At 42.5% G+C, this 19,245-nt stretch overlaps 1 protein-coding gene across 2 annotated transcripts; it reads left to right on the plus strand.

Annotated features, from left to right (window-relative positions):
* Positions 1–395: 395 nt before the first annotated feature.
* pigo (phosphatidylinositol glycan anchor biosynthesis, class O) lies at positions 396–14,868 on the plus strand. Of its 2 annotated transcripts, none has more exons than XM_085793861.1 (11): positions 396–514; positions 930–1,408; positions 1,849–1,992; positions 4,765–4,888; positions 5,283–5,442; positions 7,770–7,952; positions 8,109–9,711; positions 9,792–9,995; positions 11,304–11,488; positions 11,733–11,803; positions 13,036–14,868. In XM_085793861.1, the coding sequence occupies exons 2-11, from the start codon at positions 931–933 to the stop codon at positions 13,163–13,165; spliced, it is 3,282 nt and encodes a 1,093-aa protein (XP_085649987.1). In that variant the 5' UTR covers positions 396–514; position 930; the 3' UTR covers positions 13,166–14,868. The 2 variants fall into 2 exon arrangements, with proteins under 2 accessions (XP_085649987.1, XP_085649986.1); XM_085793860.1 differs by having other exon boundaries at positions 450–636.
* The last annotated feature ends 4,377 nt before the right edge of the window (positions 14,869–19,245 follow it).

Genomic DNA, 19,245 nt, shown 5'->3' on the forward strand with positions numbered 1-19,245 from the left:
ATTTATGATTAATTTAGTTGTCAGGGAAGATTTACATCCTGACAAGTTTGTAAGTCAAAAATGCTCAGTTATGGCGTGGATTAGCAATTTTGCTCCTGAAATGCCTTGTAGCAGAGCCCACACATTAAAAATTGACATGTTAATCTTTTTCTTTTTTTTAAGGGGCATTTTTGGTTTAGGGGGTCTTTAAGTTTGTCTGCCACTTGATTTAGTTCTATTATTCATTGTTTTATTTTGTTTGTTACTATTCTTTTTCGTCTCTTATTTCATGTTTGTCTCATTTGTGTTTTGCGATTCGGAAATGTCTGGGTTTTTGTATGTACTTTGTTCAGTGTTGAACATAAAGATTTTTTTAAAAGCGAATGCCTGAATTACAACGCTCGGGGCAAAAATCGATTTCATGCTGTGTTACGAAGAAAACCCTCCGCCCTGAACTTCCGCCGGGTTCCATGCCCACTGAAGTTCCTAGCTGTCACCAGACATCTAATCTCGTCGTACCGGAGTCCCAATGAAGGTGAGGGTGGTGTCACGTCGTTCTCTGTTTACCTGACATACCTGTACCCCCTGTGTTGTTAACACACACACACTCGCATCCACCCTGCGGCTGAGAGAGGACGAAAACCGCAGAGTTACAAGGTCAGTGACAAGAGCGAGGCGAGCTAGCCGCGGCTAACAGCGTTAATTCATTCATGTTAACTGTGCCCTGCTCCTCTTAACGGCAGCTAACGTTAGTTAATACTACCTGTCACGTTTGAGCACCCGGCTTCACCGGTTAAGGTGAAATTAAGGCTTTTTTTATGTTTAGTTACACGTCGCATTGTTAGCATCTCCCACAGCCAGCTGTTTCTTTGACTTTTTTTTTTTTTAATTTTAATCTTGCTGTGGAAACAAGTGAGCCAGAATTTCACCTGTGCTCCTGTGTGTCTTAGGATGAAGGGGCTCCCACTGCTGTCCCTGCTCCTCTGCATATGCGCCCTGTACTTCGTGGGCATTTACCTGTTCGTGGGTGGGTTCCTGCTGGTGAGGCTGGAGGTGAACAGGACCAGCACCTGCGGAGACGTGCTGCAGCCCGGAGAGGAGCCGGTAGACTTCTGCCGCGTCCGGCCTCGTTTCCGCAGGGCTGTCCTCCTCATCATCGACGCCCTGAAGATCGACTTCGCGCGGTTTGACCCCAACAACACGGCGCCCCGACCCTACGAGAACAAGCTGCCCGTGCTGGAGGAGACGGCCGCGTCCAGGCCTTCCCACAGCCGCCTATACCCCTTCCGTGCCGACCCGCCTACCACCACCATGCAGAGGATAAAGGGCTTCACCACCGGCTCTTTGCCCACCTTTGTGGATGTAGGTAATAACTTTGCCTCCAGCGCCATCTTGGAGGACAATCTCATCCATCAGTTTGGTCAAGTAGGTGAGTAATTACACAGGTGTATACAGTATAATGATATTCTACACACTGCAAGATGGTCCTGTGTAATATATAGTATTATTCGCATTGAGCTGAGGAGGAAAACGGGTGTTCACATATTTTCTTAATTGACAGCTATGATAACTGAGAGAGTGAGAAAACTTATGCTGTGTGTCCTTCAGTCATGACACAGCTACAACATGAATGGCATTGGGACCTGTGTCATCAGAATAGCCATTGTAGAAACAGAGTAAGACTAGAAAAATACACCACTGTTCAGCGTCACCGGAGAATCTGTTATGACAAAGGTGCCACAAAATTGATAATACATCACAAAAGTCAACATCACAACTTAACCAAAATATGGTTATCCCATATTTTGTCAATGTGACCATCTAGAAGTTTTTTTGTTTTTTGTAAATGTGTCAAATTTCCAATTGCAGGAAAACGAGTGGTGTTCATGGGTGACGACACTTGGGAAAATCTTTTTCCTAAGAAGTTCTACCGCTCTCTGCCCTTCCCTTCTTTCAATGTCAAGGATCTTCACACAGTGGACAATGGGATCCTTCAGCACCTCTACACCACCAGTATGTATTATTTGATATTACCACAGGAACATCTGTCTGGAGGGCTATGCAAAACCAATAAGCTCCCGACATATTGTCAATGAAATGCAAAGTGGAACTACATACAGTGGTATGCAAAGGTTTGGGCTACCCCTGGTCAACATTTCTGTTAATGTGAACAGTCAAGCATATGGAAGGTGAAATGGTCTCCAAAAGGCATACATTTACAGATGACACATTCCTTTACATTTGAAACAGTATATATCTCACAGAGTGTAAATAGTAAATAGCTTGTCTGATACCTTAGTCAAAGTTATCTGAGAGCTCAACTCTCCTTGGTTTCCTATTATTTTGCAGGGTGCTTCTTTGTTTCCCCTTGTCATTCTAAAATAGTAGAAAACAATAATAATACACTGAATACACTGCTTAACATATTGCAAAAGAGTGTTTCATGTTTAACTTTATGCCTTTTGAGGATCATTTATTCTTCCACTTGCAACTTAACTGTTCACATTAAAGGGATAGTTCACCCAAAATTCAAATTTCACTCATTATCTACTCACCCTCATGTCGACTAAGAGCTGTGAGAATTTTCAGAGTCCTCCATGCCTTCTCTGAGTTACGGGGGGGTCCGTACAGCACTGCATGTCCATATGACGGTTGCGAATGGGCCTCACTTTTCTTCGTCCAAAAAGACACACCAAAAAAACATCCAAATACCTCCATAGTGCTCGTCTGTAATGTCCTTCTTGTATTGAAGCCCCAACATGAGAAATTGTTCAGAAAAAAATTAAATAAGTAGGCCTATAGGTTTTAAGCTTGTTTGTAGCGGAAGCTCCCAGTGTCTCAGTTCACTGCTTTGCCTGTGTCAGTGCAAATCTCTCGCGATTTGCATTGACACCCAGTTCACGGCACCGCAAATCGCGTGAGATTCCGGCAGAGCAACACTGGGAGCTTCCGCTACAAACAACCTTTAAATTAGGGGTGTCACGATTTCGATTTTTTATCGAAATCGATCGAAATTACGTCACGATCTCGAGCATCGAAGTCAAAGAGAGGATCGACGATCCCCCCCCGCAAAGCTACAACTGCCCGTTGTCCCCATTGCGCAGCAAGCGTCTTGTCAGTCACTGGTCCGAGTTCTCCTTTACTTTTTATTTCGAGACAACACTCACTCATTCTCTCTCTCTCTCTCTCTCTCTCTTTTATTTTTTATTTTACCGGCGGTGTCAGCTGATGTGCACGTCTGCAGCAACCCAAACAAATGCACATGTTGACTGGCTCTATTCCAGCCACATGATTGGTTCGGCACGGCGCAACTCTCAATATCATTGGCTATTTGCCAAAACATGGATGAATGAAACCTGTCGACCACGTCTCATATTTCTATCGAAGAAAAGTTATTTCACAATTTATAGCGTTTTATCACCCAGCCCTGGTGGGCTACTGCCCCCCTCCTACCTGGGAAACAGGAGGGAGACGCAGCTCTAACTACACAGCACCGACAAGCACTGAGAGCCGCATGTTGCAGAGACGTTATAAGATTAAAAAAAAAAACACCCGCAAATAATAAGCCGACGAAAAGGTGCAACTTGCCGCTTTTTGTGGATGTATTATTTGCGGGGGCTTTCTGGGGATCTGTTGACGGTGGAGGATCCGGGACTGATTGACTGTGGACCACCACCAGTCTGATCAGGATCTGATCATCATCTCCATGGCAGCACAGCAGCTGCAGCTCTGCCCCGCTGTCACATGACTCTCCATATCAGCACAATCTCGTTTACATTAGGTTAAGTCGACATCAGGAGAATAATGAGACACGACGGTAAATTAATGAAAATAAAATTATGATAATGTACAGATATAAATATATTTGTTTCAAAACCTTGGGGGCAATTTTGGCCCCTGGATCATGATTTTTGGGGGCATGTTACCTTTATATTGTAAAGAAATTATTTAAATGTGACCATTAGTGCCTAATGTGATACATTATGGAAATTGCATCACTTATATGTATCCCATCTTTTGAAATAAGATTTACTGTACAAAATTTGATGAATAAAACCAATGATTGTAGACTAGACTAGTCTGAAAATAGCATAGGCCTCTGTGCTGTAAGAAAAAGAAAAAAAAATCGAGAATCGAATCGAATCGTGACCCTAAAATCGAAAATCAAATCGAATCGAGGATTTGGAGAATCGTGACACCCCTACTTTAAATATAGACTTATTTAATTTTTTCGGAACAATTTCTCATGTTGGGGCTTCAATACAAGAGGGACATTACAGACGAGAACTATGGAGGTATTGGGGTGTTTTTTTGGTGTGTCTTTTTGGACGAAGAAAAGTGAGGCCCATTCGCAACCGTCATATGGACATGCAGTGCTGCACGGAGCCCCACTGTAACTCAGAGAAGCCACGGAGGACTCTGAAAATTCTCACAGCTCTTAGACAACATGAGGGTGAGTAGATAATGAATGAAATTTGAATTTTGGGTGAACTATCCCTTAACAGAAATTTTTACCAGGGGTGCCCAAACTTTTGCATACCACGGTACAGTATACATAATCATACTATCATACATGGATAATTCGATACCCCTCGGTTATTATATATATTTTTTATTTTTACTCAACTAAATGACAGCTAAGGCATAAAAAGTGCACAAGTTTGGATATTTCAGAACTTTGGCAGCTCTGAAACAAACTGTCTTTTGGACTAGAGGCATGTTCTATTTATGGCCGTGCTTTTTCCTCACATCTCTCCATCTGTCCCCTTGCATTGGTTCTGACAGTGATGGGTAGTGATTGGGATGTCCTGGTCGCTCATTTCCTCGGAGTGGATCACTGTGGTCACAGGTTTGGTCCCGACCACCCGGCCATGGCTGACAAGCTCACCCAGATGGACGGGGTCATCAGGTGAGACAACAGAACAGCTGCTACGAGCTTGTTTCACAGCATCCTCCAGCTGCCATCATTATTATGTGCTGTCATAGTGTTCAGGTAATACTACAGATACTCAGGTCATTTAAAAACATTGATATTAGAAAGTTCTGACCCAGACTGTCAGTAAGGAAATGGGACTTACCAGGATAGATTTTGATTCATATTCAAATATATAGGGGAAGGTTTTTAATATTAAACTTATATTGATGGTTTTGGTCCAAACAAAGAACAACACATCAAAAAATCTGTTTTGAATTTGAGACTACATGGATTTGAAAGAAAAATGAGCTTAGAACTCTTTTCTGTAATTACTTCTTACTTACGTTTTCATTTATTTGTTTAAATCATATGCACCTTTCGTCTCCAGGTCTGTGATTGACCGTCTGCAGAACGACACCCTCTTGGTGGTGATGGGAGATCATGGGATGACGGACACTGGAGATCATGGTGGAGAGAGTCAGAAGGAGACTGATGCTGCCATCTTCCTCTACAGTCCCGCCCCTCTGTTTACCGGACCGCCATCACAGGTCCGTTGTCGAGCCGACCTTTTTTCAGTCAGTTTTGACTTGATCAAAATAGTCTTGCATAGGAATGGCTTTCAAAATAATGGGATGCACTTACCATCAACCAGTCAGTCTTTAAAAAAAAGGCCTTTGTGCATTTTACATAAGGTTGTTGAAGTTTCCAGGCATGGAAGTTATTTCAACTACAGGCACCACAATAAAAGGAAAAAAGATAAAGACAAATATAAAATGGTTTGACCCTCATATTTAAGAGGGAGTTTCCATAACATCCATTAAAGACGTTATATCGTGTTTGGCCTATATCTAATTAATATACATTTATAGATATACATAAAAAAAAGAAAACATACCATGAACATATACATTAAAGGGATAGTTCAACATTTTGGCAAATTGGCCCATTGTCATAATCCCTATAGTGTTAGGAGTAGGTTTGTTACCTTCAATTGTTGGTGTGATCTGTTTTTAGAACGGCGGAACAGAGTTAGCCTACGGAGGCTAATGGGATTTCTTGGTTTCCCTCATCAAACTCATCAAATACACAATCCAACAACTCCAAAACGCTCTGGTGGACAAGTTGTGACCTGCACATTCACCACGCTGAGATAATAACCAATCCAATAAGTTATTGGATTGTGTATTTGATAAGTTTGATTATAAAGCCTTATTAGCCTCCATAGCGTAGCTCTGAGCAGCTCATGGCTCTGCTCCGCCGTTCTAAAAACAGCTTGGACCGACAATTAAAAGTAACGAACCTACAGCTATGACTATAGGGATTCTGGCAATGGGCCAATTTGCCAAAATGTTGAACTATCCCTTTAAAGGATAGGTTTCACAAATACAACAAGAGTATTCTGGCCGATTCTCAATGTTAATAAAATCATATACCATTACATTACTGCTATTCATTTGTGTATATAATCAAGCAATAATCTAAAATGTTGCGATTCAGTCAGACTAAATTTGTTGGTGGTCACACTAACGTCACACTTCTCTCAGCCTCTGTTAGAAAGCACATTCCTGTAACCGTAACCCGTTAGCTAAATGTAAATGCAGCATAGACTGAAAGATTAGTTACACAAAGTGACGAAAGTTCACCAAGTAGGCTCATTATATTCCGTTCATGCGCCGTCACAACTGGCAGCGAGAAACTTGACTCCTGGACCTTTTCACAGAACGAGGACATGCCGCCGAACAACGGCTTCATATCAGATCAGTCCACAAATGAGCAAATACGGAAGAAAGATCCCATTTACTATTTGCCCTTATCCGTTTCTGTGCTTGCTTGTCATTATTTTATCAGCAAATATTCATTTACGTCATGTTTCACGTCCCTCCAAACCACCGGAACACTTGCTGGCTCATAAACACAGAACATCACACCATTCCATGCATGAATATTTGTGTTCATGCTCGGCTGTGCAGTTACCTGAATCCATTAAATTTGTGCTGGCAGGTGGTGCTCTGCCATTTCAGGGATAAAAAGTGGATCTCAGTAGAAAAAGTAAACTCCGCCACCGATTTCTATAATTGCGGTGTAATTGGAGTGTTGCGTAACACATTGTGGAAAATTGCAGGTTACATGAGTACAAAAAGAAATACCACTACTAATAATGGCAGGGAACATTATTGGGCATGAAGCCCCATGAGACGCTGAGGCACTCACTGATCCATCCAGTATTTTTCACAAGGAGGGAATAAATCCACCATAAGTAAGACGAATGTCACTGCAGAGGTGACTTACCACCACAGTTAATTTAGGCATTTATTCATAATCTGTTTGCAGTTAAGAGAATAAACCAACATTTGGGAACTGAATGACATTTGTTGATCATATCTCTCTGCTCGTTTCTCTATTACAGAGCAGGGATAAACAAAGTGTCTCTTTCATTTCTTGTTGCTATTTGAAGTTGATTCTGTTTTGTGATTATTTTAGGCACAATTTATTATTATTCTAACCAGGTCTGCTCAAAGTTTAGGAAAACAAGTTCACAAAACGATTAATTGCCAATTGAGCGCTCTAAGTCTTATTCTTGAAAAGTCTGGTGAATGAAAACCTACTTTTCTTATTTTATGTTACAGTGTCTCTCTCTGTGTTATGTGCTCCAAACAAACCCTGGCTTGAGCCGTGTACCAGCGACAAATGTTTTTGTGCAAATCTTCTAATTACATATCAGATATCAGTGTATCAGACCAGCCCCATTTCAGTGAACTAACAGTGAAACTATTATTTTTTTGTGACTTCTCATTAGATCTCCTAAAAAGTCCTTTTTAATCACAGATAAACAGAGTAGTCCACTAACATGACTTTTGCTTTCTTTTGCTTACAGAGTGAAGTGGATGTGGTGCCCCAGACTGACCTGGTGCCCACCCTGGCTCTGCTGCTGGGAGTTCCCATCCCATACAGCAGCGTGGGGCAGGTCCTCTTGCCTTTATTCCCTCCTCATGGGCAAACAGAAGGTGCAGTTGGAGGTCTCAGCCAGCTGGAGGCGCTGTGGATCAATGCAAAACAGGTAGTCCGCTCATTTAGGAAACATTTGAATATCTCCACACGGAGGCAAAAAAAAAACAAAAACTGCAGACTTTACATATCCTGCAGCATGTTCTCTAACAGTGTGTTTTTAGATGTGTTTAATTTGACCTCATATCACTTTTTTGTGTTTCTGAAGGTAAACCGTTTCCTGGAGACTTACTCTGGCATGGCCAAAGACATCCCACCAGAGAGCCTCTCTCAGCTGAAAGATGAGTTCACCCGCCTCTCCTCTGAGTACCTCGCCACGGTGAGACGGGGTGGGTCACCCTCCCCAGCGCTGGCCGCCTCCCTGCAGGCCTACCTCAGCTCCGTCAGAGACACCTGCAGAGCGACATGGGCTCGATTTAACCCTCTGAAGATGGCAGCGGGGTTAGCCATCTTGGCATTCGCCTGCTTGATGTGCTTCATCCTGTCTGAGCTGTCCTTTGTGCTGGTCAGGGAGAACGGTCCGGGACTTAAGGCCCCCGTCGCGGTGGCGCTGATAGCCGGCAGCTGCGCGGCCGGGGGTCAGCTGCTGGCGCGGGGCCACGTCGAGGTAGCCTGGTGCGTAGCGGCCGCCGCCCTCAGCTCCGAGCTTCTCTTCCTCTGGACGGCCAGCCGATACAGACCCGCCGTCGTGGCGAAGAACGGATCCAAAGCCCCGAAGTTTTCCCGCTGGGGCTGGGTGACCCCGCGTCATCTCCTGATCCCCCCTCTCGTGGTCCCGCTCCTCCGCTGTGCCTCCCTGCTCTCGGACAGCTACGTGATCGCCGAAGGCCGGGTAGTGACCTTTCTTATGTTCTCTCTGGCTCTATATATTCCAGTCCGTCTCAACTGGGACGGCCTGCTCCTGCCCCCCAGCCACGACCCTCTGAAGTCGGCCGGGCTGCTGCCTTCCCCGGCCTTGTCTCCGTCGACCGTGAGGAAGGAGAGCGGCACGCTGCTGACCTGCGTGGGCCTCCTGGTGGGCAGCCTCTACCTCTCCCTGTCCTTCCACGGCTGTCGGGAGGAGCAGGGCTCCTGTCAGCCGTCGCCGTTCCTTTCCCCTCTCTCCCGCTTGCAGGACAGCCAGCTGAAGAACCTCCACTACGTCCTCGCTATCCTCTCCCTGGGCTTGTGGACGTATCTCCTGAGACGCTGCCTCCGCTACTACGGCAACCTCAACTCCTCAGGCGGGACGGTGTTCACGGCCCGCTGGATCTTGCCGCTGCTGTCCGTGTGCCTGGGGCTGCACTGGGCCGTCAGTGCCACTCCGGAGGACAGCTTCAGGAAACTGGCTGAGCTGATCAGCCTGGCTCAGCTGGCCCTCCCCAGGGCGGCCTTCTGTCTTCTGGGGCTGGGGCTGTTTCTGATCTGGCTCGACCCTCTCACCGTGTTTGTGAAGACCAGGGCCGCCGTCTCAGCCAGAGGTCCCTCGTTGCCCCCGCCCCGCTACCGGGCCAGCACCGGCATCAGCCCGCAGGCCGAGCTGCACCACCTCATCCCCCAGATCTACCAGCGAATGCGCCGCTCCCTGGACGACGGGGAGCTGAGCAGGGCCGGCGAGGCGGACGGCAGGCCCGCCGTGGAGGCCTACGGACTGGGGACCGTGTATTCTGCCCCGCTGCTGCTGTTCTGCGGCATGCTGGGAATCGGTCTGCTGCTACTGCACCCAGAGGGCATGGCTCTGTCGTTCCTCCTGCTGCTGCTAGAAATGGGAGCGATGCTGCACATCCAGGCCTCCTGCATGACCCTCACTGGCCTACATGGAACATATTCTGGTAAGATCTTCAAAGTCACACATCTTTTGTTTTGTGCGTCATCCTATATCCTTTAACCCACTTTGTCATTGTTTCCTCAGGTGGCTTCAACGTGCCCTGGACTCCCATAGTGATGTGGTCCCTGGCAGCCACCCAGTTCTTCCATGCCACAGGTCACCTTCCCACCTTCCCCTCCATCCAGTGGGGCGCTGCCTTTGTAGGATTCCCAGACGGACACACAGGCACCGTACTGCCCGCCTCACTGGTTACCCTCAACACCTTTGCTTCACACATCCTGTTTGCAGGTAGTTATCAGATACAACAACACAAGCTGCGACTTTAATGAAACTTATAAATCATGATCCCTTATGTGGATAAGGCCAATTAGATGGTTGAATCTATAAAAGTACAAAGATTCAGCTGGGACTAACGACATAGTAGTATACAGTTAGCATATGCAAAGGGAAAACAAATATAATTAAATACATAAATCAAAATCTAATGTTCTGTGCTCTGCAACATTTTGAACACAATTTTGGCTGTTTTCTTTAAATGAATCCCCAAGAAAATGAATCAGTTCTCCCAAAATCATAGCACACTGATGTGGAAGTACCAAAGTATAAATGCCTTTACAACTGTGGCTTCATTCACATTTGTCACTTATGAATTTTGGTTTTGAATATTGTATAAAGCAAACTAAACATTGAACTTAATTTTATAGAACCAAAACTGAAATTGAAATGAAAGCTAATTCTGCTAATTGTTTTACATCATTGTTAGGTCATTCCATCCCATGTCACCTCAGCATTATTTTTTATGATCAATGAATGTACAACTTGCCTGGTATCCAAACAACTCACTTACATATAGGGGTCAGTCTGAGGGTTGGCCCCTCAAAAACATAAACGATACACACAACACATCCTTAAAGAAGCTGGGAGAGCTGGAAGCTCGGTTGGTAAAGCAGACATTAGTCAGTCCAGTGAGCTTCAGTTTAAATGAGAATTACGGTAATTTCAACCCCTAAATTGTTTTCCTGATGGTCGAGCAGTGCAGTGGTAATGTCCAAAATATCTCTGACTGTTTATTTTTGCAAAGAAATCATCACAACAAGGAAAAAGTGTTTGTTTCTGTGGAGCAGGCGCTCTGCGATCGGATAGTAATGTCTTTCCAGGATATTTCAGAGTTCGGCTATCTGAGGTGAGTGGCTACATGCAAAAACACAAAATTTATACTGTTTATACTGTACAGTTTATGGGTTCAGTGGTGTGTCATAAGGATTCCAGTCATGTACCATAGATATTTGATTGTTTTTTGGGTGTTTGTTGTGGTTGAAAAAATTGCCCTCATACTTTAGCGTTGTCGCTATCCCTAGCGCCGTCTAGCCATGGTGTAACTCCGGTTTGCCTGCATCAATCTTAGTCGCGTTTTTTGCTCCCCCCAACACTGGATGACCATCAGGACAACGATTTAGGGGTCAAAAATGACCGGACAACCAAGGTTGTTAAACAGTTGGAAATAGCTGCAAATACAAAACATATAGTTGTCAAGCAAGGCTATAACGAAATTATGAAACTGCATTCATGCCTGTGCCTGATTTTGATTGTCTTCAGTGGGTTGTCCGCTGCTGCTCTTCTGGCCGCTGGTGTGTGAGGTACGTGGCAGCAGAGGAGGAAGAGCTTGCGGGGAAGAAGGCGAGGACGCTGTGATGGAGATGAGACTGAGAGAAAACCCTCAGCAGTTCGGCTCTGCTCTCCTACAACTCTCAACACGCTACCTCTTTATTCAAGGAGCACAGGTACGACCACGGAGAGGTCTCAGGCTGGACTGAGTGGTTTACTTAGAATCTGTTAGTGTTTGTTTGGTCACCAATTTCAAACACTGACTTCACATTATCAGTCTCTGACCTGGGACCAGATCCCTCCTTTACTGTAAAAGTTTTATTATATTGTATTGTTGTTTTTATGTCTTTGGCCCGGTTCCATCTTTTTAGTGTGGATCACATCCCAGCACAGCACTCAGGTCCTCTGCTCTCCTCACAGGTCTTTGCTTCAGTCTGTGCCGCTGCTATCCTCAGGAGACACCTAATGGTGTGGAAGGTTTTCGCACCCAAGTAAGTGCCTGAATGGATTTTCCATCTCACACAAACTCACTGACAGAAAAGGCTTTTGAGGATATGGACACAGTAGAACTTCAGTGCATCCAGTGAACACACATTTGTGAATACAGGTCTATACACTGCGGTATCTGGAATTGTTACCTTTTTTGAAATTAATATTATTGTTGTCATGTTTCCAAATCATTTAAAGGACAATTCCGGGCAAATTCAACTCGGGGGTGTATTTTCCTAACATTTTAGGTCTAAAAGAAGGAATCTGAAGATTTTCAGTTTAATTGCTCCTGTTTTGCGGTGGTTGCGTCTGTCCCCGCATCGCCACGGCAGCAATGAATGGGAGTGGATGTAAGTTCCGCTGCTTAGGCTGTTTACATCCCTCAAAGCCGCAATTCTTTTCCACAGACAGCGTCAGATGGCTACACAAACATGCACCCAGAAGTTTATTTACTTCAAGCAAGCCGACATGTTTGTAAAACTAGATCTAATTCAAAGTCTCCCAGAGTCTTGCGCGAGACCCAAGTTGCTGTGCTGGTGTGTTCAGGTGCAGTGGGAGCTACCGTTTGTGTCATAAACACAGGAATATCAACTCTTGACTTGCTTCAAGTGTACATTTTTTTCCACAGACAGCGTCAGGTGGCTACTCAAACATGGGCCGAGAAGTTTTTTTTACTTGAAGCAAGTCAAGAGTTGATATTTCTGTGTTTATGACAAAAACGGTAGCTTTCCCACTGCACCTGAACACACCAAGCACAGCAACTTGGGTCTCGCGCGAGACTCCGGGAGACTTTGAATTAGATCTAGTTTTACACTAGACATGTCGGCTTGCTTGAAGTAAATAAACTTCTCGGTGCATGTTTGAGTAGCCATCTGACGCTGTCTGTGGAAAAGAATTGCGGCTTTGAGGGATGTAAACAGCCTAAGCAGCGGAACTTGCATCCGCTCCCATTCATTGTTACCGTGGCGATGCGGGGACAGACACAAAACAGGAGCAATTAAACTGAAAATCTTCAGATTCCTTCTTTTAGACCTAAAATGTTAGGAAAATACACCCCCGAGTAGAATTTGCCCGGAATTGTCCTTTAAGGAATGTTTGCTGCTCATATTATGTCACATTTTTACTGCTGAGATGAAAACACAATTATAAACCATAAAAAAAAAAACAGATTTCTAGGGTCTGATAAATATAGGATTGTTTGAATGTTTCTCTGTCCTCTGCTTTCTCCTTTCAGGTTAATGTTTGAGGCCTCAGGGTTCCTGGTGAGCAGCGTGTCTCTGCTGATCGGGGTCACATTAGTGCTGAGGGTAGACGTAGCCGTGGGCCGCTGGTTTAAGAGAATCGTCCCCGATGCATCCAGGTAGCGATGGCGCCACCGCCACCGCCGCCGCTGCTGCTTTCATCACAGGTCGCCCACCTGAGCTCACTGTGAAACACAGAGAAACACGGACATGGTGGTCACTGTAAAGTGTTTTATACAGAACCATCGCCATCGGTGTCTAACATAAGGATCCCCACAAACATGTCATGTGAGGTGGCCTCGTACTGTAACTCTCTTGAGGGCTTTGTTACTGACACTGAGGACTGCCTCCTTCTCAGCCAGATGGACTTTAGGACATCAAATCTCAGACTTGAGCAAAGTTTGAGCATCTGGAAGTTTTTTTTTTTTTTTTTTGAAATAGTGTTTTTGGTTGAAGCTTGTAAAGCAACGCACAAAGATGAAGGGTGTTAAAGGCCTTTGAGGTCCAGAGTTGTATGTGATTAGAGAGAGGACAGTAGTATCTGAATGTTTCTACTAAACTCCTGTTTTCTAACTTTATGGATGAAACCTTCCGAGCTCAACAAGCCACACGGTCTTGCAAACGGTTCAAAGTGCAGCCGTTAAAAAGCTTCACTGAATACGTACAGTTTACACAAGCTCCACGCCTGTCACAACTGGCTAACAACCTCAGCAATGAAACAAACAAAAAAAATTGGCCTTTTTAATATCTGGGGATTTTTTTCTCCCCACCTCGTAACTGAGACTGATGTTACACTTATGTGCAACAGAGTGGCCAAACTGACGGTTGAATGTGATATTTAAAAAAATAAAATAAAAGCAGCTACGGAAAGAAGACGCCTCTGTGTAGGAAATTAACGATTGAATTAAGCTGACTGTTTTCTCACAGTGATGTAGAACTAATGAGCGGGTAAAGGTTCAGCGTCTGACCGCCGACACTGAACCCCAACGTCTGGAGCTACAGTACTTTATCATCAGTTCGCAAAGCAGGTCAACTCCATTTAATGAAATCCATCCAAGTGCATTACAGCATGTCATTAAAGTGTCTGCTGGAGGACGTTTTCCTTTTTTTTCCTTTTTTTTTTTTACGTTTTGTATTTTCAAGATGTTGAAATACCCAGTGCATCTGATTACTGCCAATTCATAATGTGCTGTTGGTTTTTTGTTTGTTTGTTTGTTTTTTACAGTTTCTGGTTCTTAATCTGCCATGGTCTTTTATTTTTCTGATTCCTAACTCTAATATCTATTTATAATTAAGATTTTTTTAATCACTGATGAAACATTTTCTAATCTGAAATGAAACTTTTGTCTTAATTGGGCCTCATCCACCTTGTCCCTGGAATAGGTGCCTAGCTTTAACAAATGCCTTTTTTCGTGTATGATGTCATTAATTTGGCAGGGCCATTAAATCCAGGACCTCCACTGTCAGTAAATTTATTTCTACAGGACATCTGAGTCAGTCTCCAGTGTAAGATCTGTTACTGTTCTGCAGCTGTAGTCAGCAGCTGAAGCTCATTAGCTAATGCATGGTATCGAAGGGATGTTGAGCTCAGGTTGAATTAGCTATAATGCAATAGTACTGCATTCCTCAGGCTGTTATAAAAGGAGTGATTGGTCATGTAGACTGCTGCTGTAGTGACCTCAGCTCAAGTGATGGTTTGGCTTGGTTGTGTGATGAGAGGGCACATTTTGTTCTGTTTTTAAAATGTTTAATATATAAATAACTGATGATGAATTAAAAAAATGATTTTACAATCTGTGAAAATGTAATAAAACTTTTGTACATGACTCCTTGGCCTCTTAGTAATTTACTATGCACTATCTACATATGCAGGTGAGAAATAACCAGAAGAGTTTGAATTTATTCCGTACTGTTATTTATGATCATGCACCCATGTTTCAGCTTGAAGATAGTTTATTGCCATGCAAACTAATGTTTATCGATCCAGTGACTTGATGAAGGAAATGGGTGCTGCCATAATTTCTTTCTACTCATCATTCAAGGTTCTTCATTCATTATTCACTGAGGCTTTCCACGTTTCCATGGTATAAAAGTCTTTCAGTTGCTGAAAGTCTCACTTGTACACAAATGATAATCAGGAAATGTTTCACAGCCTCATGTTTATATCTCCACATGTGGCTCATTCAGAATGCCTTTATTTGTCATTATACTCTCTGTATAACGACATTTACTTAAAAAATATTCTCAATAAAATGTTTTGATGTTTGATCATGGATGCAGCACATGGACTGCACAGGGTTGAGAGAATCCTGGCAGTGTGAAAATGAAAGGAACTTAAAGGGATAGAAGCATTTTTTAAAAGTGGGGTTGTATGATCTAGAAATAGCCCCTAAGTACTTTAATTGCAGTAGAAGACTCTCTGCACTCCTCCCGTTAGCAACGCCAGCCCATTGCCCTGCCCAGAGATTTACAACATACAGTGTTGTGAACAGACCCAAAGAAACGGCCTATTTTCACGGCCTAAAAGAGGTTTTACCTGGAAAAAAATACACAGTTCCATTGTTCGCTATAATATATTTTTTTCCAGCCCTTCAAAGTGCAGGAAAAATGCAGTTTTTATTTGGAGCTAACCAACTGCTGATCGGCGGGCGCTAACCCTGGGCGGAGGGATACGTGAGTTGGTTAGGTCCAAATAAAAACTGCGTTTTTCCTGCACTTTGAAGGGCTGGAAAAAATTATATTATAGCAAACAATGGAACTGTGTATTTTTTTTTCAGGCTATTTGTAGATCATACAACCCCACTTTTAAAAAAATGCTACTATCCCTTTAATAAGCACCCAACCATGGAGCTGCAGCATCATCCACAGACCTCTTGAACAGCTAACAGAAATGAAATCTAAACATCTGCTGAAAGTATTGACACAGCACTTGAAAGCCATAAGAGGCACGAGAATCTTTTTTTCTCCATTCACTTACAGTAGCTTAAACATTATAGGCAAATCAACAAGACCACTTTAAGAAATCTTAAAAATGGTTCTTGCTCATTTTACTGCTACGACTCTTTGACATTTCGGAACAGTACTCCTGTCCAATTGTGGGGAGAGCTGAGTGTGAGACAATATTTGGTTGGACTTCACTGTACAAAGAATTGATTATACAGGCTTACTGCGGATACAGTGCTTGCAGTGTTGTGATAATGAAACTGCAATAATTCACAAAGCCATGGCTTCAAATATAGAATTATGTGCAATAGAAAGAGAAATGAAGGGACAAAGTGCTTCAGTGATTCTGGTATTATTCACTATAAGAACTCCAAGGTTGTGTTTGAACAGAAAGATCCTCTCAATAGAGCTGTACTCTTTCATACAGTCTGATGCGTCATACCTTTTGTTGTATAATATCTCTATTGACACATAAACCAGCAGTTCTCTGGTTTCTTGTAATGATATGAGTACAAAAACACTACTGAAAAATATATAAAAAGAAATATTGGTATTTTCATACCAATTATTCAATTATTGGATATCTATTTGAGAAGAAGAATGGTACTTGAGTTATCAGTATACCAATGAGTCTTTCTAGCCATTGAAACAACTAAAAAACATCACAATAACATCCAGGAAAACGCAGCTGTTGCTGTTTGAAGCTTTGGATCTCTTATTTTGGATGTGATGCACCATTATGACACTGAAGCTGCAAATCTTTCATTCTGAGCATCAGTATAATTGCCCATCATTATCAGATGAACAGCCCTTTGGACAACAATTACCACATTTCAGCTTGGATCAACTATTGAAGTCAGCCCAATTTGTGTTATGTGGATGGAAAATCATGCGGCTGCTCTCTGATATTTTTTGCTTGGAGTTCAGTAAGAAAGGCCTGATCCTTCCTCAGGGGATCCCTTTAATCATCCTTTTCTGCCCCTCTGGTGAGGATGAATTGGATGCAGACTTTCCAGACTTTCTGGACTGAATTTATAACGTTTTCAGCCATTATCACTGAATAAAGCTGTACTGTATCTGTGCAGGCAAACCTTGAGCCGCAAACTTGGCCTCTAAAAATGCCAGCGGGGTTAGCTGGGGTAAAGTGAAGATCCCGTTTCATAAAAAGAGAATAGGCTTCTAATCCGATTTTTTCTCTCTCAACCTACACAAAATAAGATTTAGCCAAGAGTTTCTTTTCATCCTGTTTTCCAACAGCCTATTTCAAAGGATACAGGTTAAGTGTTTGTTATTAGGCTAAAGGTAAAAAATGAGGTAAACGCCAAAGTGACCGATCCTCTAAATGTCTTCTTGTTTACTTGTATTATGAGTGAGTATTATGACTTTAGCCTTAAACTCAAAATGTGATTAGGAAGCAGAAATCATATATTATCTTCAAATGCAATGGAAATTAATGTTGCTGCTCAGGCTGTATTGGTCTGTTGACTGATACCTTGTGGTGCATAAAGTGCATATAATTCAGAATTGATGGACGAAGCTAATGGAAATTTAAAAATAATGAATTTAAAAAAAAACGCTCGAAAAAAGGAAGTCACTTTACTAATGTACCACTTTTTTACTTGTTTGTTTGTTTTCAAAATATTGTTTCAAAAGTTACACAGAAGGCTAACCTCCGTATGAAGTTACTAGCGACTAATATCAATGGCAAATGGAAAAGAATAATCTTGTTTTACAAAATGGAAGTGCCAGCAACACGTTTACAAATAAATCTACTAAAATACAATCCTGCACAAAAAAAGGCTAAAATGTCTCAAAATCAAAGTTGATGTTAATCACTGACACATTTTAGCTGCGTGATTCACAGACACTTATGAGGAATCTTAGTTTTAACTTGTTTATTTTGGATTTCATATTGATTTGGTAACTCGTGATGACTCATGATAGTGCATTTACTTATAAAACAACAATTACTGTATCAATTTACAGTTTAATCAGAGGGAGATACAGAACAGTAAACAAGGGAGGCCTGAGATCTGATCAACATTAATTTGGGATTATAAATGCATTGTTTCCTGTGAAGCTCTCATATGTAAAGGGAATTCAAATCCAGTGCAGAAGTGGTGAACGAGCAATGAACTCTACCATATAAATGGCTCATTACACAATGTAAATACACTGAAGGGCTAGGGCTGAAAAGACTCTGGCCATAATGGAATTAAGAAACATGTTTCAATCTCAGGATTATCATGTAAAAATAAATCTGTTTTTTTTTTTTAAATAGGCTTATAGTAGCAGTAAGCTATAGGCTGATATCTTGTGAAAACATGTTTGATTTGGTTTTTAATGGAAGAGGAGAAATGCTGTACAATCAGATTACATGTATTTGAGAATAATGATTATTATTGGATTATAAATGAACACGCTTAATGTCAGAGCAGTGTTTACATCATGGACACAATTTTGAAGAGATAGGATAGATGGGTGATGAGGTGATGATGATGCGCCATCATAGAGACAAAGTCATCTCCCTAATCAAGTACAAGATTAAAGTGTAATTTAAAATCAGTCATCACAAAGGTGTTACATTTTTCAGGATTCATACTTTCTTTTCCTGTAAACCCCATCCTGAACACAAATCTGTCACTGACCTCCCCTTCATCAATCATGTATACCTGCATAGTTTAAAGATCAAACCAAAGTCTACAGAACAAAGTCATTTTGACAGAGAAAAACAAAATGGTACTAAATCATGTACATTACTTTAAAAAGCTTGGTGATGAGAGGTATTTTATCAGTCACACAAGATCAGGTACGCCGTCTCACTTTGCTTGAGACAATCTCATCAATGCTGTTTGCACTTTAGAATAAATCTGTGCTCAGCTGCTCCCAGGGAACTCTGTCAAATCATTTTGTATTCAGTATGAGTAATGATTTAATGCATGTAAGGTAGCTACACAACTGTGATAAAACACCCGTAGATAACTGTTTTTAAAAGCGAAAGGCTGTTTCTAGCTCGAGCCCGTAGCAATACGAGGGAAATTATTATTTGACACTACATTTACATATAGCAGATACGTTGTTACTGCTGAATTTCATACATTAACTGTAAGTTCATTGCCAGAGCACAGGCATTATGTAGTCTTTCACCTGAATCTGATGCCAATAAGTTTACCAGGTTAGTGAAACTGCCCAAGGGCAATGTGATCATTAAAGGATCCTGTTCAAAAGGAATATTTTCAAAGGAAATGTCTGAGTGCTCC

This window comes from Trachurus japonicus, chromosome 12 (assembly GCF_045865225.1).
Source record: "Trachurus japonicus isolate A0001 chromosome 12, Traja_1.0".
NCBI classification, from domain to species: Eukaryota; Metazoa; Chordata; class Actinopteri; order Carangiformes; family Carangidae; genus Trachurus; species Trachurus japonicus.